Here is a 16,166-nt window from a genome sequence, read left to right on the forward strand (position 1 = left end):
CCCCCCCCCCCCACTGGTGTTCCTGTCCTGACTGTGCATTTGTTCCTAGCCAGGCGCCCCGGGATGATACTGGTGCCGCGCATCAGCTCTGCAGTAGCCACACTAAGCCATTGCTTTCAGTGGCCACCATAAAGCTCCAAACATTGTCACTGAATACTGAGAGAGGGTATGCCTGCCGCCCTTGTAGCTTGTTTGTTTATTTATTTGTATTTGCACCCTGCTTTTCAACACGAGTGTTCTCAGGGCAATCTCTGTTTAAGTGTTTAAAACTACAAAAGGATGTCCTTTGACTGAGATGGGTCCAGGCGTCTTCCTTCCTTCCCTAGTCGATGGCCACTGGAAGCTGGAGGGAAGGTAGTCAGCTAGGGTTGAGTCCAATACTCCCCCTAAGCCGTGGAGCCTTGTGAGCAAAAGTTCCACTTTGTGAGCTACTGGCATTAAAGTTGTGAGCGAGCAATTTGGCTACTGCATAAACTAGTTTGCTCTAGAGCCATCCTTCCTGAGCTAAGACAAAAATGTGTGAGGGGGAAGCTAAAAACCGTGAGCTAGCTCACACTAACTCAGCTTAGAGGGAACGCTGGTTGCGTCTAGGCACAATAGGGTCCCTGGCAGCACACTCCACCCCTTGCTTTCCCATCGTCTTATAAGGCAATGGACCACCCTTAAACCTCTGAGTTTGCAGTGCTGGGGTGGGGAGAAGGAAATCAACAATTGCTTTGGTCAGGTTTGGGTTTCACGAGATATGCTAGCGTAGACTGCTGCCACTGCACTGACCCGCCAATGGGTGTACAACCCCTGTTTAAAACCTCTTTGCCTGACGCTGATCTGTTTTCTGGTTTTGAGCCCGAAAGTCTGGGCCCTTCCTTACAGATTGAGAAGCACCTCAGAAATACAAACCTACCTTCTGCTGATAGTTCAATATTGTCTACTCTGGCTGGTGGCCACTCTCCGGGGTCTCCAGCAGAGAAGGGCCTTTCCTTACACTGGCTACCTGAGACCTTTCATCTGGAAGTGCCAGGGGTTGAGCCCGGGTCTTTGTGCATGCAAAGCATCTGAGTTTTGGCTCTTCTTAGTATTCTCTGATATGGACTTCTCCATGTCCCTATGGACACTGTGTTCTGTGCTTTGCCCTTTACTCAATAATGAATATATATATATTTTTTTAAAAAGGGTATATAGCCAGGTTCTTGTAGGGATGGTGCCCCCTCTTTGGAACTCCCTGCTGATAGATCTGATCTGTTCTTTCTTTGTATGCTTTTTGCTGTCAGCTGGAAATGTAACTGTTCTTTTAACCTTTTGTTAACTAATGTATTAAGTTTTCAGGATTGGCTTTAGCTGCTTGATATTCAGAATAGTTCTCTTTCATTGTTGCTTTTATGCATTTGGTAGTTATATTGCATGTCCCCAGTATCTGCTACTTGGGGGTGGGGGTATTCTGCCATGATGCATGGAGGTTCCATTTAGTTATGAATGCACAGACACAAATGGGACCTTCTGCATGCAACGCACATGATCCTCCACTGAGCCACAGCCCCTTCCCCTATCATAAAGATAAAAGTAATTCGTGTACTTATGCTTCTTGAATTTGTTGAAATCATTTTTAAAAAATAAAGAAGAATCTCTCTGAGTGAAATGTGAAAACCTGGAGAACTGTTCCTAGTAAGAGTAGATAATATTAAATGAAATGGACCAAAGGTATAAGGCAGCTTCACACGTTAGGGGACGGGGCCATCGCTCAGCATTGGAGCATGTGCAGAACGGAACAGCCAGGTTTAATCTCCAGCATCTCCGCCAAAAGGATCTCGGGTAATCTTCCGCCTAAGAGGCTGCCAGTTAGAGGAGACATTACTGGCCTAGCTGAAGCCACGGACTGCCCTAGTCTAGGGCAGTCTCACATTTTAGGGAAGGAGCATAGAGCACAGACTCCAGTTAAAAGGGTTTGGGGTAGCAGTTTGGAGGAAAAGACCTTTATTGTGGATATGTAATATTGTTTTAGGAGCTGCGGTGGCTCAAGTGGTTAAGACGCTGAACTGCAATCTGTGGAAGGTCGGTAGTTCAGCAGTTCGAGACCCGAGTGTGCCGCACGACGGAGTGAGCTCCCGTCTCTAGTTCCAGCTCCTGCCAACCTAGCAGTTCGAAAGCAAGAAATTGCAAGTAGATAAATAGGGACCACTTCGGTGGGAAGGTAACAGCGTTCCGTGCCCCTCGGTGTTTAGTCATGCCGGCCACATGACCACAGAAACGTCTTCGGACAGCGCTGGCTCTGCGGCTTTGAAACGGAGATGAGCACCGCAACCCTAGAGTCGGATTCGACTGGCTTTCGAGCAAGGGAACCTTTACCTTTAATATTGTTTTATTGTATTTTATCTATTTAATTCGGCATTAGCCGTCCCGAGCCGCTTGGAAGGGCGGGATATAAATCTCTAAATAAATAAATAGATTGCTAGTCAGAGTGCTGGGATAGATGAACCAACAGTCCAGCTCCATACAGGTTGGCTTTATAGAAGGAAGTATGAGCATAGCCATTCTTCATGTGTCTCAGAAAATCACCGGGCTCTCGGTTCAAACATTTTGCCGTCTTGGGAAGCACTTGCATTTGGGTCCTGGATCCCACTTGGTTTCCAGACGGCCTTCTTAACAACCAGACGCCTAGGGCAGAGTAGCTGCGGAAGTGTGCTGGAGGGGACCGCTTTGTGTTAGTCAGTGGATTCCAGCATGTTGACAAGATTGCTGTCCCCCACCACACCCCCTCAAAATTACAGCCTGCCCTTTCCCTTCTGCCCGTCCTTTCATCAGGTATCCTGCCACACACCCACCCATCTGTCAAAGGCCACTGGCCACGAGTCGCCCAACCTGTGCCACGAAGAGGGGGAATTAGACTAATGGGCTGCCTGAACAAAAGGGAGAGTGGGGCCATGAATAATTGAGCGGTCTCTTCTGTAGCAACCAGTGAAAATGAAGTCCCATTTGCTCAGCCTTATTAAAAGAGCGAACGAGGGGGTGAGACGGTAAAGGTCGTTAAGGGATTTGTAACGTGGAAAAGAATCGCCTGCGAAATGGATGCTGTTTTCTCCCTCCCCCCCCCCCAGGTCTCCGAGGTCTTTAAACTAAACGTCACGGTGAAGGCCGTCTTAAGGCATTTCGGGCCCGTTGAATTATTCAGCGCTCAGGGAGATCTCTGGCCCAGCAATGCTCAATTCCTGAATGTTGAAAAGTGTAAATAGGGAAAGCTTGCCTTTGTCTGGCCCGTGCCTTTGACAGCCGTCGTTGCCCATGGAGCCCGTAGTCCTGGAGCCAGAGCTTGCGCGGTCGGTCGCCATGGGCTGCCATCTTTGAGCATCAGAGCAATGTTTGTGGGCTCACTGTGAAATAAATGGCTACCCATTAAAGCTTCTGCTATGGAGCAACAAAACCGCGGGGCAGCGGAGGGTGAACCACAGCTGGCAGAAATTGAGGGCAGAGGCCTGCTGCACAGCTGTGTCTTGCATTGGGTTTGTGGGCTGAGCACACCTGGCTAGTCCCTGACTTGATCTCTTTACAGCTATGACCGCCATAGATCGCTTAGGTGTTCCCTGCCATGCCAGGCACAAGATTATACCTTTCTGCACATGGGCATGCACACATGGTGTTCTGCCCAGTCTTTATAGAAGCAGAAGCTAAGCTGGGTAATTGGGCCCCTTTTCTTAAGGAAAAAACTGCTTTTCTGTCGAGGAAAACAATACATATAGTTTTGTGTGTGCGCGTGCGCCGTCAAGTCACAGGTGTGGCTTATGGTGACCCCGTAGGGTTTTCAAGGCAAGAGACATTCAGAGTTGGTTTGCCCTTGCCTGCCTCTGCATTCTGGCCCTGGTATTCCTTGGAGGCCAGGGCCGACTCTGCTTAGCTTCTGAGATCTGACGAGATCAGGCCAGCCTGGGCTATCCAGGGCAGGGCATATGGTTGTATAGGATAAGAAAATTTCATATTCCAGTATTCAGTAAACAGAGACCAATTCTTCACTTGGGCCCTTTTTATTGTGTTCTAAAATGGGATGTAGCAGTATGAATTCTGCTCATGGACTCATCAGAAGCGGGTGTGTGAGTTATTTAAAAAAAATAAAAAGACTGAAGGGTTGAGGAGGCCGTCAGACAATGATCTGGTGGCAGTCTCGGGGGCACAACTTCCAGCTCCCAGTTGATGCTCTCATTCCCACCCTTGGTTAACCTTGTCCCCTTGTGGGGCCTCTTCTGCCTTCCAGATCCTCCTCTACGACCTGGAAAGCGGGCGTTGCATCGCGCAGCTGGGCAGCTCCTTGGGCGACTTCTCGTGCGTCAACCTCCGGGACAGCCCTCCTTGCATGCTGGTGGCTGGAAATAAGGACAGGAGGTAGGTTTGCGTGGGAGGAGTGTAACAGGTCCATTTAGTCTGCCATCCCCATGTTTCCCATTACGGCCAACTGGACGCCTGTAGAAAGTCTCCCCCAAGCAAGGGCAAGAAGGCAACAGCACTCCCCCCGGTGTTGTTGTGCTGTCCCCCTGCTAAGGAACTGGTATTCAGAGAGAGACTGCCTCTGAACACACACACACACACGAACACACACGAAGCAGCCTTACACTGAATGAGACCATCAGTCCGTCACAGTCAGTATTGTCTACTCAGACTGGCAGTGGCTCTCCAGAGTTTCAGACAGAGGTCTTTCACATCACTTAACTGCCTGGACTGGAGATGCCGGGGACTGGACCTGGGACCTTTTGCATGCAAAGCAGAGGCTCTTCCACTGAGCCAGAGCCCCACCCCAAATGTGGAAGGTTCCACTTGGCCATCGTGACCAGTAGCTATTGCTGTGCTTATCCTCCAGGATCATGTCTGCTTCCACTTGAGAAGCCAGCTGATAACAAACATCAGATCCATCCCACCCAGAGTTGAGGAGGGAGGGAGGGAAGCCACTGTGCCAGTCCACTGCTGCACCACTCAGTGCAGAAACGCACTCAAAGCTGCAAGCAGGGTCTTTGCAAACTTTGAGAACCAGGGTATTAGGTAATGGTTGGACAGCGTGCCCTGCTTTGTTTTGTTTTTAAAAGCTCAATGGGAAAAATCCTGCTCCACTTTTTTTTTTTTAAAGCCATTTGGTGGACAGTTGGTGTACAGCTCAGCAAGGGCTCTTGGAATATCTTTCTCTTTCCCGCTGCCACTCGCAAAATGAGCTTGGCATAACAAACCTCACTTCTCGATACCAAAGAAGAAAAATAACCTAAAGGGGGATGCGTGTGGAGGGAAACTCACAGGCCAAAATAGTTTCGCTCGCCAACTAGTGACAAGACTATGTGTGCGCTACGGTGTCCCTTAGGTGACAAAAAAGGTGAATTTTTCATGTGAACAGATTCCAGATTCTGTTTAGCTGATTAGCAAGCCTTCTCTTTATCTCTTCAGCTTGGCCAGTCATATTTTGTCTCTCCCCCCCTCCCTTCTGCTTGGTGTCTGTTGGCAAATGTGAACGCGCTGGGAGTCATCAGCATGAAAGGATTAAAGTGCTTAAAAATACCCCTTTGAGTCCAATTTTTAGATTAGGGGGGGCTCTTTATTGAAATGATCTGATGCATTGCCCCAGAGAGTCAGTGGTGGCAAAAGGCCAATAGCCAATAGTTCCCTTCCCCTCCCTTCTCCTCCCACCCTCTCTAAGAAAAATACTGGTGCATCAGACTGCAGGTGGCAGTGGGACTGGTGATGTGGGCATCAGATTGCAAGGAATTTTGCTGCCAAATGTCAAGCCTCAAGTCTGCCAGGGCAGCAGCTTGCAAAAAAAGTTTTCTTCCTTTCTTTTTTTGTCAATCTCTTCTTTGTCAATGAACGCGCAATCGAAGGGAAATGCAAGAAGGGTACATTTCTATCCCTTTGATTGCACCCAAAGAATCTGAGTCTTAGGCATGGTTGGTGCGTGTCGGAGAATGGCCATGCCACATCAGATTGCTAGCAGGAGATCACAGAGGGGGTCGCATTGTGGAATGGTTTCCCTGTAGTATCATAGAATGTTAGAGTTGGAAGGGACCTTGCAGGTCATCTAGTCCAACCCCCTGCACTCTGCAGGAGCATAGCCGAAAGGTAGCCCTACAACATACCCGAAAGATGGTCGTCCAGCCTCTGCTTGAAAACATCCAGCGAAGGAGCATCTACCACCTTCTGAGGCAGTCTGTTCCACTGCTCAACCACTCTTACAGTTAGGAAGTTTCTCCTGATTATTTAGCCAGTATCAACTCCCTTGTAATTTCCACCCATTAGATCTAGTCTTGCAATCTGGAGCAAGAGAGAATAGATCTGCTCCATCTTCTACATGACAGCCCTTCAAATACTTGAAGACTGCAATCATGTCCCTTCTGAGCCTTCCCTTTCAGCTTTTCCTCATTGCAAATGGAATACTAGCAGGAAACATACAGTCATTCTCCTTTTTGTGCTAGTTCTCTATTTCTATGGAATTGTATATTTTTGAAATATGAAGGAACTTTTGAAGCTGGAACCCACCACCTGCAATCTGAAGTGGTAGGTCCATTCTCCCGTTTCATTCCCACCTCCTCGTCCCGTACCTCTAAGCCAGACCATTTCCCCTCCCTGCCTGCCCATCCCCAGCAGTGAACCCGAACGATCTCGTCCTCACAACTCCCTCCAGGGCCAATTTGTTCCTTTGGTTTCTAGCAGTTCTGCTCAGGAGGAAGTCTCTTTTTCTTCAATGGGGCTTACTCCTTGGAAAGTGTTCTTAGGATCGTACTTAAGGAGTATGTTTAAATAAGTGCTAAAATGTGTATTGTCATTACTGTATATACTGAAAAGCTAGACGACCCCTTTTAAAGTTATATACACAGAGAGAGAGAGAGAGAGAGAAACATACTGCACATAACTGTAATTTACATACAAATGTAAGATGACCCCCTATTCTTTTCCTCGGGCATACCTGAGAAAAAAAAATCTAGTCTTGCATTTGACTAAATACTGTGTCCTTTTTCACATCCCCTTTCTGAACCAGATGTTATTTGTTGTTGGCCCGATGTTGAGTAAAGCTGTCCAGACGCTTTTAAGGTGCGCTACCTCTTGAATGATTTGTCCCCTGAAATAACTGAAAATGTAGCCTCTTTTTTAAGTTTGGTAATCAAGGACCGTCTGCACAATGCATAGATGCGTATGATTGATTCATTTCTCCTTGTTACCTATTTCTCCACTTTTGTTTCTTCCTGTAACCTAACATATGCCAATAAAGGTCTGTGTATGTGTGTGAGTAAAGCAATACAGGGACAGGGGTTTCATGCGGCAGGTTTCCTTCCATTAACGAGCTGCCTCTAAAGTGCTATGGTCATTTCAAACAGTGCTGCTTTTTTCCTGCCCTGTTTCTCCACACAATCTTCCTCCTACATTACCCGTTATAACTGGAGATGCCAAAGACAGCATTCGAGAGCTTCCACATGCAAAGCAGATGCTAAACTTTTGAGCTGGGAATGCTGTGCATGTGGTCAGTGGGGAGTATTTGAATCCAAAATCCAGATCCCCCTCCCCCTACTGCTCATTCTTTTTGTGGCAAACTATGGCCCCGGTCACACGGGCAGGAAACTGCAGAGGAGAAGCGTGGCTGTTTGCCCTGGGGCAAACTACTGCGCAGTTATGTGATCAGACCTCCTGTGGAGGTCCTGTGGAGGTACCGTGGAGGTTCCATGGCAAGGGAGAGGTGCTGATCACAAGATAAGCCGGCGCACAACGAAGAAGCGTGCGCCGCAGCAAACTGTTTTTTAATTTGTATTTGAATGTTTGATCCAGATCCCCCTCCCCCTACTGCTCATTCTTTTTGTGGCAAACCATGATTTGTTCTGCTGGTGCCGTTCAGACATCACGTGAAACCACGTCGTCCTAAAGCCATGGTTTTAAGCCCGTTTGTTAACCACCATTGATCTTAACTATGGTTTTGTGTGACAGACACATGCAGACATCCCGACTTTCCCCCCAGCCGCTGCCCTAAGTCCCGTGCAGGCTAGGTAGTGTTTCTGTAGGGACACCAGCAGTGGAGGGGAGCGAAGACAATGAAAACTCAGCCTTAGCGGAGACTGAGCAGAATTTGAATGATCATCTGCAAGCTGGATTCAGAAACTTAACCATCACTCGCTGTAGTTCCACCTTTGTCCGAATAACATCTTGCTCTCCTTCCCCCCCCCCCACTTCTCCCCAAAGTCACACGTGGATACATGAAGCAGCCATATACCAAATCAAAGAGCAGGTAGAGAAAGAGGTACTTTTCTCCCTTTCTCACAATACAAGAACTCGTGGGCACTCCATGAAATTGCTGAGCGGTCGGGTTAGAACGGATAAAGGGAAGTACTTCTTCACTCAAAGAGTGATTCACACATGGAATCCACTGTCACAGGAAGTGGTGGCGGCTACAAGCATGGACGGCTTCAAAAGGGAATTAGATAAGCGTATGGAGCAGAGGTCCATCAGTGGCTATTAGCCACAAGGTATAGATAGGGACTCTGGGGCAAGTGATGCTCTGTCTTCTTGGTGCTTGGGGGGGTCAACAGTGGGAGGGCTTCTAGTGTCCTGGTCCCACTGGTGGACCTCCTGATGGCACCTGGTATTTCTGGCCACTGTGTGATACAGAGTGTTGGACTGGATGGGCCTTTGGCCTGATCCAACATTGACGTCTCTTATGTTCTTATGTTCTTAAAACTATTGGCCCATCAAGGTCAGTATTGTCCAGGCAGACTGGCGACTCTCCAGGGTCTCAGGCAGAGGCCTTTCCCATCCCCCTACTACCTGACACTTTTAAACTGGAGATGGCAGGGATGGAACCTGGGAAGCTCTGCATGCCAAGCCATGGCCCCTCCCTGAGTCATGACAGTACTGGATCAAAGCTATTTCTTTCCTGGTCCTTGATGAGAGGGGAAGCCGAGGGTGGCTTTCTCGTGATCTTTGCCCCAAGTCAGAAAGCTTTACAGAGGGGCACGGGGTCTTGCAGAGCATGGGATCCTCTGTTCCTCGTGCATCAGGTGCCCCGCTCGGCCCTTTGCTTGCTTCCAGGGGCCACCTGTAGATGGGGGCAGCCATTCCATTAATGTATTCTGCAGTGTGTGGGGGGGTGTTACATGAAAAGGTTGTGTTACATGGTTGAGGAGGGGGAGCTACAACCTCCTGTGCTGACCTTCCTGTGCTCAGTTAGTTTGAATCACTTTTCTCGCAGGCAGAGTCCGATACCAGAAGCAAGCCAAGCCGTGGTGAAAAGTGCTTTAAGCAACAGAATGTAGCAAGGAAGGTGGAAAGTGTTAGCCCCCTGTACTCTTGTTTTAATGGTGTTTTTTTAAAGGACTCTCCACCCTATACACGAATCAAGCAAATAAATTGTGGCTGCCGGCATCATATTCAGTCTCATCCTGAGAGTTCATTGGGCTTTGTTCACATACTATATGTTGCTCTTCATAGACATAAGGACTAGAAGATCATATTCAGTTTCATCCTGAGAGTTCATTGGGCTTTGTTGCTCTTCATAGACATAAGGACTAGAAACCTCAAAAAATAGAGTGGCATTGATAGGAGGGAGGGATAGAGATGCTGAGATTAGCTCAGGATCCTGCATTCTACCCCAGATGTAGAATTCCACACTTGCGATCCTGGAAGCCTGGAAGAATTGATGCGACGCAGGCGTGTGCAGGTTCTTGGGCTCGTAAGACTTCTCACAACAACTCTGAGTGTCTTTGTTTTCCCCGGGCACGGATGCCTGGAAGCCGGGTCCTCGCTAATGAAACCACAAAGCCGCAGCCAGGGCTCGCGGAACCGAAGGCAGCCTGATTACCATACGTGGCGCCGGCAGGCAGAACGCCAGGTGGCGTGGTGTCAGGGACCGGGCTTGGAAGCGTTTTGCTTTATTTGCCGAGCCCCCCACTTTGTCGGAGGAAGAGGGGAGCAGGGCTTTGTTTACTCCATCTGTGGACGTTCCGACAAGTGACTCGGAGGTGTTGGGAGAGCCCCAGCCCGAGTGTGCCCCCTTCCCCGTTCCAGCCTGTCAGATGGATTCTGCCCGGTTGGAGTCTTTGTCGTCTTTTTGTTTTAATTGTCAGGATAGAGCTGTTTGCAGGCTCCTATGGAGCAGTTTCATTAGAGAAGGGAAAAGGGGGAGGTGGGGGGGAGGCTCTTTTTTTTTGGAACATCCTCCGGATCGGAGCAGGAATCCTAAACAATGAAAGTTCTGGCACAGCAAACTTCCTCCTCGGCAGGCCGCTATCCACTTGGGTATTGGGCTTCTGCCGTTGGTCGTTTCCCGAGGATTAGCTGGTGGGCTTTTGATTTTTTTTCCAGCGACCTCTGTGGTGGTTCCCATTTGTCTCTCTGGGTTGTGTTTTCTTTTGTGTTTTGCTGTTTTAATCTCCTGCATTTTGGATTATAAAACTTTTCAGCGGCTCCTTCTGTGCATGTGAGCGTGTGCGCTCTCTCTCTCTCTCATATCCAGGGCCTCTGTACAGGGCACGTTCAAAGATGTAGATTGCAGTGCCATTTAGAGCACTTGTCACTGAAGAACCTCGTCACCTCCTACCTGAGGAAAGAATGGGTCGGGTTCACACATGCTACAGAGCTTATGTATATATCCTTTTCAAAACAAAGCTAGATAGATCAGCAGTCCGATTATTAGCCTGAGTGTTCTCAGACATAGAAAGCTCTTCCCAACATCTGTACATGAGGCCTTTTAACGGGATGTGCCAGGAATTGAATCAGCAACTTTCTGCTCGCAACGCATGTCGTCTATTACAGAGCCACAGGTAGGGAATGTGTTTACTGTTGGTGCTCAGTAGAGCAGCAATGGGGAATTGGGGTGTGTGTGTGTGCACGGTGTTCTGATACTGTGATGTTACTTCTGGTAACATCTCAGAAGTGAGGTCATTGCATCAGTGAAACACTCTAGGGTTCCTCCCAGATTCTCTTGTCACTCTAGAAATGATGTCACAGCTTCAGAATATGGCAAATTTACATGTCCCTGCCACTGTCCTCCTCCCACTGGCAACCCTGGCCACAAGTTCTCCAGTATGAAATCAGAGGACTGGTCCCTCTCATCTCAGTACTGTCTTGTCCGATTGGCCATGGCTTTCCAGGGTCTCGTCCAGAGAGAGATCTTCCCTGAGACTTGATACCTGAAATCTTTGACCTGGAGATGCCAAGGAATGAACCTTGCTCTTTCTGGATGCAACATGCTGAAGCAGAGGTCCTCTGCACATGAGAGGCTCTTAGAAGGACTGTACCTTCCACCACTGGCTTAAGTGTTAAATTTGTACAACCAGTAGCACAGAAACCTCCTTTCTTAAACAACTTGGCCTTGCCAGATTTATGGTTCATGAGCTGCTTTACTACAAGGGTGATGATAATGGTGAATGTTCTGTTTTTTAATGTCCCAGGAGCTGGGCTTGCCCACATACGCACTTGTGGGGGAGTGAGTGAACTGACAGTCCATGCATGTCCAGTGCCGCCACTCTGGTGCTGCCTCAAAGGGCTTCTTCACATCATGCAATAAAGGCGCAAACTGGAGTACATGCGCCCCCGGTTGCGAGTCAATATGATCCCGTTTTGCATAATACATTCTGCAATTATTTGCTGATCTGCATAATTTATTCTGCTAGCAGCCCCCTTTCCCCTACCTGCTGGGAATGTGACTCAGCAACCCCTCTGGCTTCTGAGATTTTTGCCAGCTCCCTTTCAAGTATATCTTTGCAGCTCCAAGGGCTAGAATCCATTATTTTAAACAAAGTAAAAGCTGAGATTATTAGGAAGTTGTCTTCTGAAGCCCAGATCACAGTCTGGGTGTGGTTTCCCCCCTGTGGAATTGTAGCCTGCACACAGCACTGAACCCACAAGGGCGTCTTGCACATGAGGGAAGTCACAAGCCCTTGCTATGGGGTAACGACTTACCCTGCAAAGAAGCGGGCTGTTCCCCGACCACAAGAGTGAGCTAGGCAAGGCCACATTCTGCTTGCCTCGCTTTCCCAAGCAGTCACAGGAGCTTGACGTGGCTCAGGACACACCGTGGTCACAGGGGCTACACAGTACTGGCTCCCCATACCACTGCAGCCACCACATTCTGCTTTCTGAAGAGGGCTCTGGGAGAAAAATGGTCCTGAGGTTCCATTCTGTGTTGCTGGCCGCGGGGCAGTCTGGTTTTCTTCTTGCCTGAAGCAAATGAGTTCTGGTAGGGCCAGGTTGGGCTTAGTGGAAGAGCCTCTGGTTCCAGGTTCAATCCCCAGCATCTCCAGTTTAAAAGGACAGGCCACCTGGTGTATGAGGAACAGAGTATCCAATGCCCTGCAGGGTTCCTTGCCCCTCTGTATAGTTTTCTGAGCTGGAGCAGAGAGTACCAGAAGGCCACCCCGGCTGCCCCTTCTCATCAAGAAAGGAATAGCTTAGATCCTGTACTGACTTAGGGCAGGGGCTGTGGCTCAGTGGTAGAGCATCATGTTCATTTCCAGTTATTTAGCTGGTCTGTTAGTGATATAACGATCAGTGTTGCAGTTTCAGGATCTATCTTTTTCTAATGATAGGAAAGACCTCCATCTGAAACTTTGGAGAGCTGCTGCCAGTCTGAGTAGACAATTCATCTCCAGTTTAAAAGTATCAGGTGGTAGATGATAGGAAAGACCTCCATCTGAAACTTTGGAGAGCTGCTGCCAGTCTGAGTAGACAATACTGACCTTGGGAGCAGTTTCTCTCTATGCCTGAATTCCTAACTCAGTCTTAGAAGAGGCCCAAAAGAGGTCTCATTTGCTTCCTTCATAAGAAAGAGTCAGTCTAATCTCACAGGGTCTTTCTCAGGATAAAATGGGGGGGGGGAGAGAATATTCTCTTGAATGTGATAGTGAGATGGATGCGAAGGGCAGGGAAGGGGTGAGCAGGTGAGTGTCTTCCAACTCTGCCATCCACATATAGACTGTGTGCATCTAGAATGCATAGTTAGGGCAAACAGAGGCAGGTGCAGGAGTCAGTGTGCCGTAGCTTAATGGGAAAGCATCTGCTTTGCATGCAGAAGGTTCCAAGTTCAATCCCTGGCATCTCCAGTTAAAAAGATCTGTTAATATACAGTATGAAAGTCTTTTGTCTGAGCTGCTGCCAGTCAGAGTAGACAATACTGACCTTGATAGATCCAAGGTTTGGACTCCATATTACGCAGATACATGTGTTGGTTCTGCTCTCTGCATGCATGTTGCCCAGTGTATATTGGCTTGTATGCTACTATGACATGCATACAGATATTCAGAATTCCAGGTGTAGAAGCTGTGCTGCTTTGGAATCCTAGAACTGAATCCCTGTTTTGTTACCCAAAATAGGCAGTCTCTACTTAGTTTAGGGAAATTAGCTTGGAGACGGAGCGAGAGGTGAGTAACTGGGATCTCCACCTATGTATATGGAGATTTGTCCTTATGAAAACTCTTGGAAATAAGCAGGCTGTTATTTATGGGAAGGGTTTTTATTGCAACAAAAAAAAGAAAACAGAATAAAACAAGGATGTGCACAGCAAACACAAGAACTAGCTAGGAGAATCAGAGAGGAAAGGGGAAAGGGTTGTAGGGATGGGTGATAATTACCAGTCTTGAAGAGGTCCATGGAAGCTGCAAGTCAAGCGGAAATGGCCGGCATTTCGGGAAGTGAGAGAGAGGATCCAAATACAAGGGGGTGTATGAGGGGAATCCAAGAACACACACACCCTACTGGGGCATCAGGGTGACATATCTCAAGGGTAATGGGTGAAGGGGAAGTCAGGCTTGGATGCTGACGTTAGCTTTGGGGGGAAAGTTTATACACTGTTCGTTGGTAGTCAGCCTGTTGATGACTATTAGCCATAAATAGAACGTCTGTGTTAAGAGGCAGTGTGCTGAATAGCACCAGATTGGGGGTGAGGTTTAACAAACAAGGCAGGGATTTTGCTTTACCGTCCCACTTCTGAGCATCTCCGAGGCCTCTGACCAGCCATCATTGGAGCCAAACTTCTGGGCTAGATTGGCTGCTGTAATTCAACATACAGTTCTGTTCTTATTGTTACGAATAAGGAGTTGCTCTTTGTACATAATGAAATACTATGGAATCTGCATTAAGAGGCTGCTTCCTGCGCTCCTCTGTACAGTTACAGCATCCACAGAGAGTTCTTGCCCTGTTGAGTGTAATTTACAGATACGCTCGTGATTAATCCTCAGAGGGCACTCTGCCTTCGAAACAGCCCATTGCATGAAATCATGTATTGATTTCCCTTTTCGATAAAGCCAACTCATCCATCCAGATAGAAGCGGTGATTGACTTTTCACAACACAGACGGGCTCCGTCGCCAAACCCAGGAGGTTAACGGCTTATGAGTCAGACCCCGAAATGATGAGGTTAGTCTTTGAGAGATTTTAATGATCTAGGTTCGGGGCTTTAACATATCAGTTTATGGAATTCGCTGCCCTCAAGATGTGAGTGCTAATCACCAACTTAGATGGCTTTGAAAGAGGATTAGGTAAATTTATGTGGGGCAGATAGGTTGCCCAACAGCTGTGAGCCATGAAGTCTCACTAGAACCTCCATGTTCAGAAGCATTGTACACCTGAATAAAAGTTGCTGGAGCATGGGGCAGAACAATAAAGAATGGTTTCATGCATTTATGCCCTGCTTCTTGACTTCCAGGAAGTGTTTGGCTTGTGGAAGAGGTAAAGGGGAAGCTGGACTAGATGGATGTTTGGTCTCATCCAGCAGGACTGAACTCAGTTGTCTGTCTGGTGGGAACATCAGGGTAGGAAGGGTGCACCTTTGTTGGAATAAGTACTGGTTGGAATTGGCCCCATTAGCTAGCTTCTACCCTTGGGCGATTCTGAATTGGCTTTTCCCTCCGTTGTTTTACGAAACTCACGTTGGAACAGAAATTCCCCTCTGCATTGCATGCTGCTTTCACTTTCTTTGCTCATTGGATTTTATGGTATCCTCCACACCGCAGGCCGCTTTCGCTTCCTTTGATCATCAGATTTTATGGTACCTTCTGCATAGATTTATGGTCATTCAGGGGCAACTTTGCAGTTAGCACAGCATTGCCCCAAGGTATTTGAATGTGGTTTTGAGCTGCCCTTTTTCCTCCCAGTTGAGAAAATGTGGAGCGAATGCTGGATGCAGAATCGCCCATAGTTTTCAAGTTTTCTATCCAGAGATGACTTGTTTAACACTGATATAACACTTATACACTGACTAGGAAAAAGGCCCGTTGTGGAAATAAATATAACGGCCTCTAGAAAGAGGCTCTGAGACTCCAAGTGAAGGGCAGGGGTAGAAATTCAATCTCTTCTTCTCTCTTCTAAATGTCTGACAGAAGTGCTAAGAAAGGGGTCTTCTTGAGGCTTTTGGTACTGCTTCTAGTCAGCATAGACCCTACCAGGCTAGACAGGCTAGTTGTCTGTATTGGGTAGCAGCATGTGCTCATGTTTGCTGGTGATCAAAAGTTACAGCACTATGTAGTTTTGAAATCACTCACCCTTTCCTAAGCCCCAACTGTTTGATACATTTCTACGCCACCATTCCTTCCGCCATTTGAATTCTAGCTGACATACATGGCACTCCCAAGAGTCCTCCTATCCGGGTACTTGACCAGACTTAAACCTCTGTAGCTTCAGCAAGATCCTCCCCATTATACCCCGAGAGTGTTAGGCTTGCCATTTGTGTTGGGGGCATCAGAGACGTGGTTCGTAGCAGAACTCTCCATGGCATTAAAGAGGGGTGGAAACATTTCTTGGTGCGGGAGAAAAGCAGAGCATTGCGAAAGTAGCCTTGTGCAAAATCCCCCTGCCCCAGCACGCAGGTGTTGATGTTTCTTCCATTCTCATTTTAGGGTGAGGGTGTACGACCTCCGCCGAAGCAACCCTGTCTGCTCACTCTATGGCCACCAGCTGGGCATCTCTGCTGTGCAGATGGACGACTGGAAGGTCGTCAGCGGAGGAGAGGACGGGCTGGTCTGCGTGTGGGACCAGCGGATGGGCACCAAACTCTGGGAAATGCATGCCAGGTGAGGACTGCCATTTGAAATTGGTCCTTTAAGTCTGTTTGCCTAATTGTGACTGCTTGGTGTTGAGATGGGGAAAGGGGCCATGGTTCGGTTTGTGTGCAGAAGATCCCAGGTTCAATCCCTGGCTTCTCTGGCTTCGTGCAGGGATTACGGTGTCTGAAGA

At 48.1% G+C, this 16,166-nt stretch overlaps 1 protein-coding gene across 1 annotated transcript in view; it reads left to right on the top strand.

Moving 5' to 3' along the window:
* The window catches only part of FBXW8 (F-box and WD repeat domain containing 8), a 113,514-nt gene that overhangs the window by 89,715 nt on the left and 7,633 nt on the right, over nucleotides 1–16,166 (top strand). Inside the window, exons 8-9 of the mRNA XM_015413428.1 lie at nucleotides 4,238–4,365; nucleotides 15,830–16,003. Coding sequence (XP_015268914.1) covers nucleotides 4,238–4,365; nucleotides 15,830–16,003 — 302 coding nt within the window. The remainder of the gene's footprint in view (nucleotides 1–4,237; nucleotides 4,366–15,829; nucleotides 16,004–16,166) is intronic.

The sequence above is a fragment of the Gekko japonicus genome, unplaced genomic scaffold (assembly GCF_001447785.1).
Source record: "Gekko japonicus isolate JY-2015 unplaced genomic scaffold, Gekko_japonicus_V1.1 scaffold85, whole genome shotgun sequence".
Lineage (NCBI taxonomy): Eukaryota > Metazoa > Chordata > Lepidosauria > Squamata > Gekkonidae > Gekko > Gekko japonicus.